General features: G+C 35.6%; 1 protein-coding gene across 17 annotated transcripts in view; it reads right to left on the bottom strand.

The window, feature by feature from the left end:
- POLK (DNA polymerase kappa) overlaps positions 1-13,365 on the bottom strand; it is a 38,930-nt gene that overhangs the window by 17,688 nt on the left and 7,877 nt on the right. For 16 of the 17 annotated variants that reach the window (XM_063320128.1, XM_063320126.1, XM_063320133.1 and 13 more), the window contains 4 exons: positions 10,729-10,907; positions 7,663-7,782; positions 1,292-1,444; positions 783-914 (listed from right to left, as the gene is read on the bottom strand). In XM_063320128.1, the coding sequence (XP_063176198.1) occupies positions 783-914; positions 1,292-1,444; positions 7,663-7,782; positions 10,729-10,866 (543 nt within the window). In that variant the 5' untranslated portion in view covers positions 10,867-10,907. The remainder of the gene's footprint in view (positions 1-782; positions 915-1,291; positions 1,445-7,662; positions 7,783-10,728; positions 10,908-13,365) is intronic. The other variant, XM_063320140.1, reaches the window with a different exon arrangement.

The raw sequence follows: 13,365 nt of genomic DNA, 5'->3' as shown, positions 1-13,365 counted from the left end.
CTTTGTTTATGTGAAGATATTGAGGCTTCATGAAAATAAATACATCTTGGCATAACTTTATTGAAGTCAGGAGACTTGTGCCATGTACTAGTTTAAGAGCTACAAAAGATCTGTTTGTTGGTTTGTTTGTTTTGTTGTTTGGTGGTTTTTTTAAACAAACAAACAAACAAATGGATTTTGGATATCCTAAGTATTTCTCCTGGTACTAACTAAAATTACTTCTGTTAAAGCAACATATGATTTCTTTTCTCCCTAATTTTTTGCTCTTTATTTCCAGTCCCTTTTTTTAAAAAGAATATATGAATCTGCATTTAGAATTCACTAATGCTCTTTGCTTCTCTCTCCAGTAATTATCATTTGAAATTATGATTATGCATTGTATGAAATTATTATCTCCATGTTTCCTATGTACTTGCAGCTTCCTAGTCATTAGATTATGCTCTATGGTTTTGAAGTTTTTACGAATAAGGATCAAGTGGTATCACTAGCTGACTAAACAGTTTTGCAAATCCCTATCAGCATCACTACTGACTTCATTAAAATGTAAAGATGGATGAATGCGATGTTTTTTCATCTCCTTGACAAATGCACCAATATTTTGTTTAATTTATGTTCAAAGACACATCAGAAGAGTTTAATGTTTAAACTTGTGTTTAAACTTCTGACTTACGTCAGAAGAGTTTAATGTTTAAACTACCACTTTCCATATTGTCTAGAACCAACATATTTGACAGACTCTAAAACAAAGTACACTGACTATTAGTTAGCACTTTCAGACTTACCTCTTTGCTCACTTTGCCGTATTTTTCAAAGTTCAATGGTACTATAGTTAGATGTGGACATAGCTTTTTAGCAATAAATCCAGGCATGGCTGCACGTACACCAAATCTCCTAGCGTGGTAATTTGATGTAGACTTAGAAGAGATTAAATAAGTTTAGTGCTCAGTAATCAAGTTTTTCTTGAAGTTTAGTGTTAAATAATCAATTTCTAATCACATATCTCCAAGCAGAAAAGACTGACAAGGCTTAGAGTTTATCCTCTCCCCTGCCCTGCCTTTCAACCTGTTTACATCCTTTAAACTTTCATCAGAACACTTTTTACTGAAAACTAAAATCGACCTTACATGGTCTAGTCTAAGAACAGATGTTTCCTCTATTATTTTTGTTATTTTTTTTCCACAGTGATAAAAATTCTCTCTGTAACAGTGTCATAGTACGTTATGATTGTGTGGTTTATTAGACTTTAGATTCATGTAATTGATTGCTGAATTAGCGTGACATTTGACCTTACCAACATACTCATTGATCCCACTGCTATAGGCTTTTCCTTCAGCTCTGGATTGTCTCTCATTTCTACAGCTGCATAGAAGGCATCCATGTCAATGTGTACAATCGTATTGCTAAGGTTACGGCTTTGTTCCAGTTCTATCACAAGTTTGTCCACCTGAACAGAATAAACCAATAATTGAAAAACTATTAACCTGGCAGAAGCGCAACAGTACAGATAATCCTAAAAACTCAAATACATCTAGCATATAATTAAAAAACAAACCAAACAATGCTGAACCAGCACCAAAGAACCACAACCAACCTTCTCATGAAACTTGCTCTCAGAGAGAACGCTGCTGCAGCAAATGGTGCAAAAAAGACCCCAACCCAACAAACAAACAAACAAACAAAACACCGATGTGGAAAAAAAAGATACATCATCTGATTCAGATAGAAACTTTGTAAGACCATTGAATATGCAGCTTTAGGTACTATGATACAGGTTATTTAAAAAAATTCTGAAAATTTTCTAGCAGAAAAAAATTCTGCTATTACAGAATTTCCAACACTCCTAAATTAAGCTATCACACTTCAGAGAATTGGCCTAAACAGGTAAAGAGAATACCAACAGCCCATAGCTTGTCTTGTCACAAATAAGGTCTCAACCAACCAGGTTTGTTTACTGCTAGGTAAGCTACTGTTAATCCCTTCATAAAATTCCTCAACATTTGTTACAGGGATCCATATCCTGTAAGATTGTATTGCTACCAAAAAGGCAAGGTGACTTTCAAAGAAAAGCACATACATAGAAAGTGTGTTTCACTCCTAGAGTTAAAGATGTATTTCTGAATTAGAAAATTCAGAAATTCAAAACAGTTGTTTTTGATCTTTAAGATTAAAGATGATCTTTAAGGTCCCTTCCAACATAAACCATTTTATGGTTCTATGCAATGTATTTCTAACATGATACTTACTGATCAGCTAATATATGCATCTAAAGAATGAAACAAAATTACATTAAACCAGTCAGAAATACAAAAAGATAACTATAAATAATAACTATTCAGCAAAAGCAACTGATACAAGCAATATGTCAAAACAAAATCCAAAACTCCTGCTTCAACAGCTCCACGGTGTTGTGAGGCAGAAGCCAAGCACACAGACCCCTCCATTAAATACTTTAATTCTACTTAATTTGCTTGCATTCTTTTACCAAACCACTTGCAGATCATGTGCTTGTTTCTGAAGTATCTTTCAATTATGAATGAGGTATGAACTATGAATATCACCAGAAAGCATGAGTGCATTATTTGACAAGTGATTTTTAAGGTCTGCTGATTAAAGATGACTATGTTGGCAGTACCACATATCATTCCAGGTACATTCTAACCACACTAATGACTATGCTAACCTCTATTTACACAACAAAAGGTTACTACTGCTAGAAAAAAACCAACAGACAGGCATAGCAGAGCTCAAGAAATGCAAGTAGCGAAAAGGAACAGAAGTTTCACATTGCTTGCAAGCACAAGGACTCACACACACATTCATAACATCAAGGTACCATTACAGAGCTGCCTCTGGATTGATTGCAATGTGTTTATGGTCCTGGAGAGAAATGTTTACATGCAATTTGCATGGTTTCTTGAATACTTTTTCTCTCTTTTTTGCCCTCAACAGAGCTGCTTAATAAAACACATTAAAACTTTATCCAAAAAAAATCTTTGAAGCTGAAGGCACTTGAACCAAGCAAGTGGCTATGCATGTTCTAACTAAATTGCTGAGTAATGATTTACAAAGTCTTTTCTCTGTTTTGTTCCAAGTTGATTTGAGGGATGAAAGGCTAGAATGGGGCCTCAAACAAAGCTATTCCATACAGAAGAGCAGAATATGCTCCTTGAGGCTGAGAAAACTGGTTTAGACAAATTAAAAGCACAAGGGAAAAGCCGTTCAAAGAGGAACCAAAAGAAAAAGTGGGGAATTTACATTATTTTCATTACACTACTAATTCAGAAAGGGTTCAAGTCATAGTATAATCATGAAAAACATCCTTATTTTAAACTACACTTTGCAGATAATTTTTACGTTACACTCAAATTCAAATTTGCTTAATTAATTAATACTGTCAATTGCTCCTCTAGTTACGTAACTTCTGTATTTCAATTTATCACATTTATAACAAATTTCTTTTTGCTTTTTCTCAGCACAGGAAGGACATGGACCTGTTGGAACGGGTCCAGAGGGTGGCCACGAAGATGACCAGAGGGCTGGAGCACCTCTGCTATGAGGACAGGTGAGAGTTGGAGCTGTTCAGCCTGGAGAAGAGAAGGCTCTGAAGAGACCTTATAGCGGCCTTCCAGTACCTAAAGGCGGCCTACAGGAAAGATGGGGAGGGACTCTTGATCAGGGAATGTAGCAATAGGATGAGGGGTAATGGTTTTAAACTGAAAGAGAGGAGATTTAGATTAGGTATTAGGAAGAAATTCTTTACCGTGAGGGTGAGGCACTGGAACCGGTTGTCCAGAGAAGTTGTGGATGCCCCATCCCTGGAAATATTCAAGGCCAGGCTGGATGGGGCTTTGAGCCCCTGGTCTCGTGGGAGGTGTCTCTGCCCATGGCAGGGGGGTTGGAACTAGATGATCTTTACGGTCCCTTCCAACCTAAACCATTTTATGATTCTATGAAATGTATTTCTAACATGATACTTACTGATCAGCTAATATATGCATCTAAAGAATGAAACAAAATTACATGAAACTAATCAGAAATACAAAAAGATAACTGTTCAGCAAAAGCAACTGATACAAGTAATATGCCAAAACAAAACGCACACAGATGTGCTCAGAGAATTCAGGGCACCTACAAATGTTTCCTTAGTAAGATAAGGAAAGTTATGGAATAATTCCTTAGAGGCAAGCCAGGCTGACAAGTTTTTAAAAGCTGCTTCCAATTTTCTTTTGAAGATAAAAAAAGAGCTACTAAGTTGGGGGGTTTTACTTCTAAGCTAGATTTAAAAAAAGCATCTAAAAAGTTCAAATTGTAATTGAAAGTTTAATTTTGCTTACAGTGACTTTTAGACAACTTAAAGAGTAACCTCTCATTTTTTCTTATCCCATGACACAAAATAAAAGTTTTCCATCTTCAATTCTTTTGTCAAAGTAAGACAGAAAAGGTTATTCAAAATCTCTTTTATATTTATAAAAGCATCTGGTAAGGTGAAGTGACAACAAACAGTGATGCTATTTTAAGACAATATTAACTATTTACAGAATAAACATCTGGGATAAAACCCACATGGGTAAAAACAGCAAGCATTAGCAGCTGGATACTTTTAAAAATATTATTAAGTACTGCTGAATTTCAAGCAATTCCACTCTAGGTTGTTAGGATAACCTAACTCTGTTGCAGAAAAGTTTTCAAAAATTAAGAATTATATTATACTGTACAGTATATAATTTCCCTTAAAAGATTACAATGACATTCATTAGGAAAACTTCAAACTACCTTTCACATTTAAGATTATTAAAAAACAAACACACCAACCCCCAAAGAAATACTTGTAAATGGAAATGGTAGTTTTGAGAAGATTCACAAGTACTTCCTAATCTCCAATACTTCCAAAATCAATGGTGGTATGTGCTCTTCTGCAGAGAAGACCTTCTAAGGAAAACTAAAAATATGAGAAATACCCTTACAAATTCCTTGGCATACACACACTCTAGCAATGAGAAACACAGCACTATGTTGCAGATTCTACATTTTATTTATATTACCGTTTCCACCATGTGACCAGGATATTGTCCAAAAAATCCAGTAAGTGGAGATTTTGTTTGTTTGTTTGATTTTACTTTATAGCACTCAGATCAACTGCCAGCTTAGGAAGCTGTAGCTGAGCATCTATAAGCATCCTACCAACTGGCTTTGATCTGCAGATGAGAAATTACAGCATTCATAGCAAGTAGATATATGGATACCCTTGTAATTCTGGAGTACCTGCAACTTACAACTTTTAAGGGAACAAATTCTCTTATGGTATATCAGAAGGTAGTACTAAAAAGAAGAGTTAAAGAACTCAATAGACAACAACAATAAAGAAGAAAACAAGATAATGAGTTGACTATATCTATATCTGAAGACCTAGATAAGCTGATTAAACAATACACAGCACGTATTAAGAAAACCAAATAGGACAAACAAGACCTGCGAAGTTAAAGGTGGAGATAATGGCCTGAGGTGGGTAAGTGACAGGAAAAGGGGAAGGCAATTAGGATATCAGACACAGACAGATAAAGACTGGCTGGGCCAAGAGACTGGGGACTTCAGTGGAGACTCTGGGGGCATAGATAAGGACTGCTTTTGAAAGCGGAGTGATGGTAATCTGGGGATGTCGGACAAGAAAAGGAAAATTCAGGATAGGATAAATTAAAAGAAAGAAGAGGAGAGAACAAAAGAGTCAGAACCTGTGACGAAGAAATGAGGGCAACAACAATCATGAACTAGGGCTTATCTGCATATGGAACCTAAATCCAAAATTTTCAGATTTTTTTATAGCAGCAAAAATCTAAAATTAGCCAGCAAAAAAATGTGCATGTTATCGCACTCTAATGACAGTTTTCATGCAGTATGGCAGCTGACTTAACAGTTACTCCACTGGAAACAAAGTGGACTGCTATTTGAGCAAGTGCCATAAAGATTTCAAACATGGGGTTTGAAACTCAGGTCCCAGTAAGATCCAGGTGAAGGAATTTCTCTCTTTTTTTAAGCTTCTTTTTTCTTCTATAGAAAGCAATTTTCATACAAAACATTAAAAGAAAATAACATTATGTTGCAAGATTAAAGGCTCAAGTTCAGAGAAACACAGCATAAGGACTGTCAAAGCAATGCAAATTTATTAGCTTTCACTACATATTCTTTAATTACATAACCATTTACTAATTTTATAGGATCTTTGTCATTCATGTCATTCAATTTATAAGAAAGACTGTTCTCTGTAAAATGAGAAGTTCTGTGGTGAAAGAAGGATGAAAATGGAAGTATTTTTCATAATTAAATGACTTAAAAGCTAGCCCAGAAAACTAAAAAAAAAAAAACAAAACCAAAAAAACAGTGACATGACTGATCCATGTTAAAGATGAACCAAAACATATGGGTTTTGGCGTATAGGTTGAGGCATATAGGTTTACAACAGACTTTTCAGAGGTACTCAGTAATTGCAAGCTTTTCTGGGCACAAGTTTGACGCACTGGCATCTAATTTACAGAAGTGATTTGCAAACCTGCCATGAACAAAAAAAGATTGTACACCAAAGCTTGGGACCTATAATCCTCACAATAGCACTTAAAATTAATGGATGTGTTTAATCTTCGTGTGCTTTGGCTCCTCATCTACAAACCAAAAATACCGTGCTACTTTGCTGCAGTATTGCAAGAATAATTTAAAGAATTCACACTATGTGGTGTACAACACAGAAAAGCCTACAAGGAAGTCAGTAATACTGCATTCAAAGCTGGATTAGACTGGTGTACAACAAATAAAGCTTGGGGCCACACATTCAACAATGAGGACAACAGTAAATATTGAATAATTGCCCACTCAGTGAACACTGTCTGCACTGTGCACTGAATGAAGCAGGAATCCTTTTAGGGAAAAATAGCGAGCAATCATGTAATTAAAGACTGAATCACAGTACAAATGAAAATGGAAAGGAATTAAGCTTCTACAAGCAATTTTAATTCTGTTGCGCCTAAGAATGTTTAGTGTACAACCTCTGTGCCATTGTTTTCTTTTAACAAACTTTCATACACAGTAATACTTTGGATACTATTAGCTATCATTAGCATTTAAGAAGAGAAATAGCCCCTTCATCTCTCTAGTTCAGGACACTTATATTTCTTGTCACTGCTTGCCATGATGGTTTTTTTTTTTTATCAATTGGCATAAATAAGTAAATAAGGAATGAATTATATCCAGAAGAATTGACAACTATGATCCCCCTCATCCCATTGTAGGCCATTGAAGACAAATACACATGTATTATAGAAACAGAAAGTAAACTCAAGATTGATATGATACTTATTAACAAGGTAATTAACATAACTTTTACATAAACCATAATGACATCCCTTTAAACTGATTAGACTTAAAAGAACAGGAATTGCTTCACTTCATTTTAGTAATTTAGGGAACATTTCAGAGTAATTTTACAATCTATTCTTCTAGCAAGTTTTTCTTAAGATTAAATCATCAAAACATCGTGCACTTTTACTTGCTTGACAAACATCAAAATGGTAGGTAACACTGTGCTTATCACCAGAATTTAATGCAATAAACTAGAACACACCAAAATGTTTATCATTTGCCATTTACTCCAAAAAGTCTTTACAAGATTAGTACCTGCAACTGTGCTTTCAAGAGCTGTTGTGTTGTAATTTTTTCTTTTAGCTGCATCATTCTTTCAATTCGTTGGTTAACTTGTTGATCTTTTTTAAGTTCATTTTCATAAAATCTAGAACCCTGGAAGAAAATTGCAAAAACACTAAGGTTTATATTCGCCTTTTCCTATGAACCACCTCATTTGATCTTTAAATACAGAAAATGTAAAACACAGTAACAGTTTCTAATGCATACGTTGGATTTTCACAGAAACGATACACAAAAGTGACGAGTGCTGCTTTACACCTCTCTCCTCAAATGACATGAATATGTTTCTCCTTTTCAGATCCCCTATACTCAGAGGAGTATAAGGAACTATTGAGAGAACTTGCTATGTTTACTTATTCTAACGCCTGACAACAAAAATTCCAAAAAAGTAGATAAAAGTCAAATTATTCTTTGCAATACCTCCAAGACAAGGAGTATAACACTCAAAAAAAAAATTATTTAAGCATTTTGCCATTTTCCATTTACTAGATGGAAATAAATAATGACATTGTAAAAGTCAAATCCACTTATAATGTTGAGTATTTCATTGACCATTTGATGTTGAAGTACACTGCAGAATTAGAAGCTATTTGGAAGAGGATAATGAAAAGCAAATGGGTATAAAAAAGCTCTCTTGCTCTCAAGTATGTAATTGCTCCTTCAAGAAAAGGAATGAATAAAAGGAGATGTAATGAAAACATAAAAGGACAACAATCACGTAGAGAATGTATAATGTGACTTCCCTTCCTGACTCATAACAAAGAAAAGAAGGCATACAATGAAATAGCAAAGAGGAAAATTCAAAACGAGGAAATAAAATATCTTTTTTGCAACATCTGCTTAGCTTAGAAGAGAAGTAATATTTGCAGGAAGAGGTAATGTCTTTTATTGAATCACCTGGTAAGATGTGATAAAATGAACAAATTTTTAGCTCAAAGCCTCTGACTACCAAACTATCACTGACACCAAGAATTCAGCCATAGTCAAATAAGAATCAGGCATTTACATAAAAAGCAAAAATATACACTTTTATAATAATGATAAAAAGGATGAACAGCAAGACTGTAATGTGTCACATCTCGTTGCTTAGAAGAAATCTCTAATCAGAAGAAATCAGGGTGTGTTTTCTTTCAATACCAGACATGCATTTCATCTTTTCTCCCCTCTGCAATCAAACATGACTTGTTCAGACTCATTGAAAGAATTATCAAAATGTTAGTGTGGGAAGCAACACAGTACTTAAGATTGTTATTAAGCTGTAGATTTTTTGGGTCTCTTGCAGTATTTCACAGTTGAAATGCTACAAAATCTTGCTGTAATACAACTGTGGGTAGTGTTTGTAGGTGTAATTTTGAAAACTAATGAAAATCTTAAGAAAAAGAATCAATGCTTCTTTTCAGATTTCTTGAGCTATATCTGGTATTTATATTCTCTTGCCTTTTTTTATAGAAATATATTCTAATACATAGATGTCTGTATATCAGTTTTCAAAGCCTATTTTACAGTTCATTCTATTTCATACCACAAAATGAAACCGTAACTGTTCTCATGAAATAATTTATCCAAATATCATTAGTGATATGTCTGACAAAGAGTAAGTAGAAGAAACATCTAACCAATAAGGGGCTTGATAGCATATGAAGTATCATCAAAGTGAATGTGCAAATAAAATAAAGTTTGCCAAATAAAAGCAGTATGTACTATGTTCTCTGCTTTCCCTGTCCCCAGCTCCTGCAGTTTACCACAGAGCAATAGCAGTCAACACAGAATTCATCAGCAAAACATCAAGCACATAAACTAGGGCCATAGAGACACCAAATGAAACATACGTTTGAGCAAGGAAGAGTAAGAAAACCCAGTGCTGCTCAAATAAAGCATTATCCCCATGTAGTTCCATGTGAAGACTTTCCAATAACAAGTAAGAGGACTAATATTTTGATGCTTTGTAGATTTGTGGCTCTACGGATCTTTTGCTATAAAGCTGCACACTACTGCAGCCTCTCTTGAATACTGAGAAGACAGTTAAGAAGACAAGCACTAAGCACAAAGAAACTCTACTGAAAGTACTAGAAACACGTGATTACATCAAATTCATCACTTACAGGAAGGTGACTAATAGAGGTAGATCTGCTTGGGTGATTAATGATGGGGCAGGCAAAACAAATGGAAAAAGGGAAAATAAAAGGCCTAAGGAAGCTGAAATCTTCACAATTACCTCTGGACAATGCTGTGATATTTATATACTGCTTCAGGCAAGAAGGAAGCACCTAAGGATGTACTCAGTTGTGCTGCTGCATGTCCCTGTGGAAGAATCCAACAGTACTCTATGGTACTCTAAGCTACAGTCCCTCCTCTTCCTCCCCACACATGCATTTGTCTTAGAAGATGCCCTCCACTTACACAAGTGAGGGATAAAATTTGGGGGAGGGAGGAAGAGGGCCTTATCACAGAATCACAGTATGGTAGGGGTTGGAAGAGACCTTTGCAGATCAGCTAGTCCAACTCCCCTGCCAAAGCAGGTTCACCTAATGCAGGCTGGACAGTAACGCATCCAGGCAGGTTTTGAGTATCTCTAGAGGAGACTCCACCACCTCTCTGGGCAGCCTGCTCCAGTGCTCCGTCACCCTCAAAGGAAAGAAGTTTTTTCTCATGTTGAGATGGAATTTCCTGTGTTCCAGCTCGTCTCCATTGCCCCTTGTCCTGTCCCCAGGCACCACTAAGAGTCTAACCTCATCCTCTTGACACCCACCCTTTAGATATTTATAAACATTGTTGAGATCCCCTCTCAGCCTTTCCTTGTAAGAGAGGTGCTCCATTCCCTTGATCATCTTTGTAGTCCTACACTGGACTCTCTCCAGTAGTCCCCTGTCCTTGAACAGGAGGGCCCAGAGCTGGACACAGTACTCCAGATGTGGCCTCACCACAGCACAGCAGAATGGGAGGATGACCTCCCTCGACGTGCTGGCCATGCTCTTTTTAATGCACCACAATGATACTGGACAACAGATAAAGCACCACAAAAAGAGTAATCAAACCAACCTTGGTAGCTTCCATGATGATTTTATTGATTTTCTCTTTATCCAAACCTTGCATTCCAGCTTTATTATCATTGAGGCCCATTCTAAGTAGAAGTCCATCATTGCAAGAACTGTTACCAACTTTTTTCATGTCATCCATAGTACTTCTTGAAAACAAGTACCTCTTTTAGGACTTAATACCTGAAAAAAAGAATTGAAATAATGTATTTATTTCTAAGTTCCAGCCGAACAATATATATTAAAAAAAATATTTTATACTTATTCAGAAAACAACATAATTATCACAAATATGAAGACCTGCATTCCTTTAAAGTGGCTGAGCTGCCACACTCACCACATAAAGCCACCTGTAATTGTAGCAGTGTTTGAAGACAGTAAAACTTTACTTTTCTATTAACTTAAAAACATACTTTTTAAAAGCTCCCTTACAGAAATAATTGAGTACCATGAACTTCAGATAAAAGCTGGTATCTTACACATGCATATGAGATTTATACCTGTATGTTATCCTGACAGATGAAACGATACTGCCTTAAACACAAAATACTGCTCACTAGATCATTACATTAAAAGACAAGAAATTGAATGATTTTTAAATTGCAGACCATTGTTCATTTAGTCCTCATTCCTGCTTGAGACAAGCCATAGAATCTTTCCCAGTAATTTCCATCTCAAATTCAAAACTTTTGTTTGTGTTAAAGCTCATCTTTTAGAAACAGATGGCTTCAATTAAAAGTTTTGAATAAAACCCTATTGTTTAATTCAGGGTAAAATTCATGCATTCTTTTTCCATTAATTTGTAGAGCCATGGTACCCAACCAATAGAACTTACCAAGCCTTTACTACCCAATTACTGACACTAGTAACTTCTTATACACGCAGGTACCTCTGATATGTGAACTTCTAACATCTTCCCTTGTTGCTTACGAAAGTAAATAGCTGAATCCTTTGATAGGCTCTAATTATAGGTAAATTGTCTAGTTATTAAATTGATCTTAAAAAACTAAAGAAAGCAAATTTTAGCCTCTGTAGCATGAAGCTGTGGTCTTATTTTTGCCAGATTAAAACAAGCAGAATCCAAGTGTGATACTGGCATAAATTGCTTAACGTGTATTTATTACTGTAAAAGGAAGAATTTCTTCCTGCCTCAAGTTGCTGACTCATAAATCACTTCAGCTTTACTCTCATGTAGGAAGCACATTTACTCCTAATCTTCCCCTCTGAGCTGCTCCCTGTGACAGGAGCCCTTCCTGTTTGGAGGAGCCACACCCTTTCAAGCGCATGCAGCATCTCTATTTAACAACCACAAATTACACAAATCTAAGAGAGTTACATTTTTTCTTTAAATGCCACTTTCCCACTCCAGGACTTAAGTGGGCCTCATTAGCAACCAAACTGAAGAAGGTCATTATGTATTTCTGCATTTAGAGATGAATTTTTGCTATTAAAGAACCATATGGATGACTTCTTAAAATTAATGGTAGCAATGTTTGTATTTTCCTGAAGATCTTCTCTTGAAACATACTAGTCAACTGAAGTCAAGATATTAAAGAAAGCCATGTTAAAAAGTTCTGGCAAAAATATTCCAATTTTAGTCATATTCTATTAATTAAGATTATTATTTATGAAGTCTTCCGAAGATGCAAGATCAGGTAAATAATCCTGTGTTTATCTCCATCTTGCTGTATTTCAAAGAACAGAAGATGATGTAGAGACCAGAACTCTTCTCTTAGCCCTTTAGTAGCACTTGAGCTACTATAACGGCAACTAGGAACGGGAGTGGCTTCGTAGCTCTTACACGTATCTATCTAATAAAAAACCACAATGATGAACACTTTCATAAATTTTTCACTTACAGTAGGACAATGTTTTCCAGTTAACATACACATTTACAAGAACAGGTCTGCTAGACTTCAAAAGAAAAAGCACTGCATCCAATGCAACATTCCAAGTGTCATCTCAAGCTCATAAGCACCCCGATATCAATTAGCTCCACAATAATTCCATTATTACTGGCAGTCTCAGGTAAGTAATGGGCACAATTCCCAATAAATACTTTCCTCAAGGTAAACGCCCCTCCACTATTCCCCCTGTTTCTTTTATCACTCTTTCCCACCAAGATGCCAGAATGAACACAAGATTGCTTTCATTTCCTATTCCAGTCATTGCAATATTTTGTAGCTGTTCCTTATTCCTGAAAGTGTCTTTACCCCCAGCATATACAAATGTTTCTCCCTCCTCATTCAGATCATTCTTAAAGGCTCAGTTTTATAGCAGAGGCTTTAGCACTAATTGATGTAAGTCAAAAGCCTTCTCTTCCACACTGTTACATATCCAGTGAGAAACAAATTACCATGATGATACAAAATCTCATAAATGGTGGTCTCCTGATGTGTTTTATCTTTTCAGCTTTTTGGGTGGAACAAAATGCATTGCTAGGACCAGTTGATAAATTGTATAAATATCAAATAGTACCTTAGTTGGAATTAAGAAGAAAAAAATCTATCTGAGGGCATATTAGTTCTCCACCACAGCTTAAAGGTACTCAGAAGTGAAAACATGAATAAAAACTGATACAATTTTCAGCCACTTAACACGAACAGACCTGAAGATTATCTTGGTTTCAGATCAACAGGCA

Source organism: Chroicocephalus ridibundus, chromosome Z (genome assembly GCF_963924245.1).
Source record: "Chroicocephalus ridibundus chromosome Z, bChrRid1.1, whole genome shotgun sequence".
NCBI lineage: Eukaryota > Metazoa > Chordata > Aves > Charadriiformes > Laridae > Chroicocephalus > Chroicocephalus ridibundus.
The sequence above is the reverse complement of the archived record's forward strand: the minus strand, read 5'-3'. Positions and strand labels throughout refer to the sequence as shown.